The sequence below is a fragment of the Dendrobium catenatum genome, unplaced genomic scaffold, assembly GCF_001605985.2.
Source record: "Dendrobium catenatum unplaced genomic scaffold, ASM160598v2 original_scaffold_73082, whole genome shotgun sequence".
Lineage (NCBI taxonomy): Eukaryota > Viridiplantae > Streptophyta > Magnoliopsida > Asparagales > Orchidaceae > Dendrobium > Dendrobium catenatum.
The window spans coordinates 190,485-196,165 of record NW_021391528.1 but is presented as its reverse complement, the minus strand read 5'-3'; the positions used below and the strand labels follow the sequence as shown (position 1 = coordinate 196,165).

General features: G+C 38.5%; 1 protein-coding gene across 4 annotated transcripts in view; it reads right to left on the bottom strand.

Moving 5' to 3' along the window:
• Positions 1–798: 798 nt before the first annotated feature.
• The window catches only part of LOC110093019 (protein CHROMATIN REMODELING 4), a 25,682-nt gene continuing 20,799 nt past the window's right edge, over positions 799–5,681 (bottom strand). For all 4 annotated transcript variants that reach the window (XM_020817759.2, XM_020817761.2, XM_020817763.2 and 1 more), the window contains 4 exons: positions 5,240–5,354; positions 4,376–4,440; positions 3,608–4,307; positions 799–3,472 (listed from right to left, as the gene is read on the bottom strand). In XM_020817759.2, coding sequence (XP_020673418.1) covers positions 1,103–3,472; positions 3,608–4,307; positions 4,376–4,440; positions 5,240–5,354 — 3,250 coding nt within the window. In that variant the 3' untranslated portion in view covers positions 799–1,102. The remainder of the gene's footprint in view (positions 3,473–3,607; positions 4,308–4,375; positions 4,441–5,239; positions 5,355–5,681) is intronic.

The following is a 5,681-nucleotide window of genomic DNA, read 5'->3' as shown; positions in this document are numbered from 1 at the left end:
CCATTTTCTTTTACAAGAAATTTAAGGGCCTAACTAATATTTCCAACACACGAAACGTAGTTGAAATTGATAGTTCAAGCGGATCAGAAACATAAACAAGGGTAGGATTAATACCATACATCTTTGTCAGCCTTCCAACGTTTGAATAAGTTCAGAGAATGTATTGAGAAAATACTCTCGTACCTGCCTGCCCTGTAGACCAAAGCATCTCCAGGCTACAAAGTTCACTTATGAAAGGAAACCAAGCAGCAGGGGAAAATGCTGCTCAATGACGTAATCTTCCTGGGTAAGCAATTAAAAGTACAGGTAAATGAGACAATGATACACCAATTAATAAAAAAATAATAATAGCTGTCTGAGACATCCTTTCACACAAATAAAATTTTCCTTCTGCTCCATCGAATACAAAATGAGTTATTATTACTCAAAAAATGTGATGAATATAAATTTGACGGAGAAACAAGTAAACAGTTGGTCAGAGAATAATTATAAAAAGCATCATATAGCTTGAAGTAAAAGGGGATAAACAAGTACTAAACTAACTTATAACAGCATAAAGTGTTACTGACAAGCTACATAATACGAAGTAAAAAAGCATAGAATTTCCTATTTAATCTCGGTTTAGATGGTAAACTATTTGATAAATTAATCACCTCAGTCATTAAGCAAAGAAACCGCTTAGAAAGATCATAGAAGAACTTAGTATCAGCAATTTCAACAGAGTGAAAATCACAGGCAAATAACTCCTTAGTTAAGGGAACTACTTAGAAAACCAACAGTCAAAAAGTAACCAAAAAATTTTAGTGAAACAGAATTTCATATCAGGAGCAGAAGAATTGTGTTACAATGAAAAAAAATAGTACAAAATAATTGTCCGCATCACCAAAGCTCAAGCTGTGGGGATCAAGAATATGGAACAAACATAAAAATTCGTAACATTATATTTCTAACCTTGGAACTTTACAATTAGATGTCTCCAATCATTTGCACTCCTTACACAAAGTAATAATGCTAACGATAAAAATGAGATATCTATCATTTTGAAAGTTAGGAGCAAAAACTTAGGGAAGTAATTTTGCTTTAAAAAACGAAGGAAAGAAGTTTAAGATTCTTGGTCGCTTCTTTGATCATCTGCAACGAATGTTTTTGATGAACTCTCCAGTACATTATTTATGCCGTTAGCAAGAGGTGACTCTAACTTGTTCTTGCTCGATGCTCCACTCTCTGTACGATCAACTTGTTCAACATTCAGTTTTCCCTGGCAGCCTAAATGTGAGCTTAAATTTGCCTTCTGTTTCATATGGATGTATTTGAAGTCCCCAGTAGAATCCAAGCCAATCTGATGAGAATTTTCAGGATTCTTTGATCCAGGTCCAGTGCATTCAATATTGTGATAGCTGGTGCTAGGCATGTCAGATATTGATGAGATTGACAGTGCATGATCCATGCAAGAAGCAGACCAAAACCCTTCAGGACAAAGTGATGGGGACGCACATGATTGCAATCCTTGAGCACCATATGGCGTAGAAGATGGTAAATTCAAATTCAAGTTCAGAGAAGGAAGGATGAAGCCAGTGTCTTTTATTGGGAGACCAGGCAAGGATGATGTCAATGGTGGTGCTAGAGGAATGGTGCATGGCTTAGGGGGTGGTTCTGCGGGGATGGAGCATTCCATCAGTGGTGATATTGGAGGAATTGAGCAAAACATTCCTGATGGAACCAGAGAAATAGAAGATGGCATCAATGGTAGCGTTGACATAGTGAAGGATGGCATTAGAGAAATGGAAGAAGATACCAATGATGGTGAGGGAATTGTGCATGAAACCAGTTGAGGTGCTGTAGGAATAGAGGATGGCATATGCGGTGCCGACGAAATGATGTTCTCCGCCAATGAAGGTGAAGGTGTTGGGTTGATAGAGGATGGCGTAAGTTGTGGTGCTGAAGCAACAGAATATCCCATTAAGGGTAATGTTGCAGGAATGGAGCATGAAGCATAAATATCAGCATTTCCTGTAGGGTTTGAACCTTCAGGAATTGCTTGCCGAAACCTATTCAGCTTCCGTTTCTTTCTTAATCTCTTTCTTGGATCTTTAGGAAGGGAAGGGAGTGGTTCAGGGATTAAGAATGGTGGGATTTTGAATTTATCTTCACCATAAATAACACGAAAGGAATGTAATATAGCTGAAATAGAAGGTGGGAATGCAGCCTCTGAGGGTCTTGGAGCACTGACAGCTTCTCGAAGCCAATGTGGCAGCTTGTTCTCTTTTGAACCGCCAGGAAAACTGTCATCCTCAGTAAGAGATTTTGAGGCGAGCTTCCTTTTAGCATCATGCAGGTCTCCCCTGCTGGATCCATCAGAGTGAATATTTTGGGTTTCCCTCAATAAACTTAATGATTTTTCCAACAAAGACGGCAGCTTCATATGCCTATTTCTAGCCGAGGCATAATCGGTTTGTTGTAGACTGCAGCCGCTTAGCAAATTCATCCCTAAACCTCCAGAACTACCTGAAAAGTTACTCTGGTAAAAAGGTTGCCCCGAAGGTAAAATGGTCTTCTCAATTCTATCTACAGGTCCTACAGAAAATTTGTCAATGCAATTGGATTCAGGCTTGTCACCTAGCCAAGATGGAAGAGGAGGAAGTCTTTCACTAGCCCCTCTCAAATTACTAGATGGCTCGAGGAAAGGAAAGCTAGGCATCATATCACCAAAACCCAGCTGAATATCTGTAAGATGAGACCGAAATTTGGGCAGCTCTGCCCCAAGACTCATGAATTTGCTACCATGCAATGCCCGTGCCATCATTCCATCCGAGAGACCAAGAAATGCTGCAGATTTGGAATTTTTGGGTGGAGGTATAGGTCCATCGATTATCTTGTACTGCTCCTCATTCCACTTAAACAGTAATTCTTCAACAGATCTTTTCTTTAAAATCATCAACTTGGGATCCTGAAGTATAGCATCCCAATTACCTTTTCCATGTCTGCGTACACCGATCCACAAGGCATCTAGTTCATCTTCTGACCATGCATCCAATTTCAATCTCTTCTTCATAAATTTGTGTGCATCATTTTGAATTTTAACCGTTATGTTGTCCTGAACCTTCATATGATTTTCAGGCATAGAGAGTCCAGTTTGCACCAAACCGAGGTTCAGCATTGGAGGTAGCTCAGGCATCACCTGTTTTTGTTTAAGCGTCTCATTGAAATGCTGTCCAAAATTTGGCACTAAAGGTACAGTTGACATGTCTTTATCAGAATCTTTTCCAAGTTTCATATTTGAGCACAGTGACAACTTTGGTAAGAAGTCTGTTTGCAGTTTCCTTGAACTTCTAGATGGAATTGAAGATTTCAGAGCAGACACTTCATCAGACACGAAATTGGGAAGACCCATTTTTTCTCTAAATGAGGAGAAAGAAGCACCCAAACTTTCACTAAGATCTGAAGAAAACCTTCCAGATGTCGGAAGCAGAGGCTGCACATGAAGAAGCACAACATATCACACTTAATTATAGTTTTTCTATAACGCAGCAACAGCAAAGGACATTAAAACCAAACCGCATGGAATTATAATAAAAAATAAAGCACAAGATTAGGATTTAGGACAGACGGGGCCGAATGGAAAATAGCTGTCTGGAATGATATTCTTCAGACGACGATGCTGTCCGTCTCCCGGTTTATCTAACAATATTGACAAATCTGTAGGTTCTTGACCATCAGAGTTAGTGTCAGTCAAAAGTTCCCCTTTAACAAAAGGTGCAGTTGAAAACTCTCGAACACCACTGGATGTTTTCTGCTGCTCATGATTAGATGCCAGTTGGCCAAATGAAGAATTGAAAATCTGAGTTGTTGAACTCCTCCGGGATGTTAAATTTATCCGACTAGCATTTGGAGCGCACAGCCCCAAAACTGGTAAAAATGAACTAGAAGGAACACAATTTGCGCAACTGTCTTGGAAATGGTTGCTTGGTGGGATGCTATCAGAGGAAAGACCAGGAGGTCTAACTGAAAGACTAAGATGGCTGCCGTGAAATCTTTTTTTACCAAGCTTTGAGATCTTTCCCTGTTTGCATGTGGAATAACTCGAGTTCTTAGCATCAAATGATTGAGAATATTTAGAGTCATATGGAGTTGTCGCAGGATCTAGTTCACTTGAATCTTCTGAATGTGCAGTGGAATCAGCACATTGCCCTTCTTTGCTATCAAGAACAGGTGATTGCTTTAATGATTCGGGTCTCTCAGCAAAAAAATGAACTTCCAGTGTATGCCTTCTTGCAATTCGTTCCTTTTGTCTGGTACGGAGCTTCATGCTGTTTATGGGAAACCAATTAGCCACTTATACGAACTAAAGGGTCAAATGCAAGCAAATTATACTCACTATTTTTCTTTCAGCGCTCGGCCAGCAAGGCTGTATTCTCGCTCAGGTTCCTGCTCAGTAACATTCTAAAAAACCCAAGTTTGGAAAACAAAAAATCAATAAATAATTACCAAAGCAACTGTTTAAAGAAAAATAAAACAAGCTTAAATTTAGTAACCACTTCAAATAGATCAAGTTCATGACTTCATAGGTTGTCTTTGTCACTCACTCAAGAAGCACAATGTTCAATAGTGACAACTTACATTGAAAACCCGTCAAAAAAGTTTAATTACATCTAAAAAATGTGATATGCCAAAAGGGAAAGGTTGGACATTCATGTAAAATTAAGAAAGAACGATAATCTGATGACATTGCAATTTGAGGGTCAAAACGATAAAAGAGAAACAACAAAGTTCAACCCAAGCATCATGGAGATAAAACAATCAAAACTTCTTTCAAAAGGAAATTAAGATCCAAATCATATGAAACCAACTTGAAGATAAAACTATCAAAACTTCTTTTAAGAGAAAATTAAGATCCAAATCATAGGCAACCACGGCTTAAAGGAAGCGTGACTTCTAGGAAAACAACTGAGTATAATGGGAGCAATGTAGCTGTAATAGGGAGAAGCAAATTCCTAGTGATATAAAAACAGCCAAAAAAATACAACCTAGAAATAAACTTGCACATGTTTTGGTAACTAAACTTTTCTAAGGAACACCTACAAGATTGCATAGGAAAATGTTTGTTAGGATCATCCATGTAGGGAACTTGTTACAGGTCCTTCATAGTACAAAGTGACAAAATGTACACTTAAGATTACATTAAATTAACAAAAGAATGCATTTTCATAAAGTCAGTTTTGTATCATGAAAGTATACTTACCTCACTTAAGGCTTCACTGATTACGGAGGTAAGAGTTTCCCTGTAAGAAACTGCTTTTCTCAAGCGTTTTCCTCGACCAAGAGCTTCTTCTTCCTCAAGTTGATATTTTTCCCACCTGAAATTCGAAGAAACAACGATAATCTATCAATTAACATCACATAGATACCTTAATGCAACAATTTCTTAGAAGTAACAATAAGGGAGCGAATAGATGTTTCAAAAAAAAAAAACGGTCCGCGTCTACGCGAGACGCACGCGAGAGAGCCGCCTGGGCGGAAACGGCTCTGCCGTGAGCTGTGGAGTTTAGGAGGGAAATTTTGAACGTAAAAGGCTGTTTTAGGAAGTTTATGATTGTCCTTTATGATTAATTTTGTATAATTAGGAGTTTGGGGGGGGAATTAGCTCCTCATCTTGAATTTGAGTTTTCTCTTTGAGATCTAGG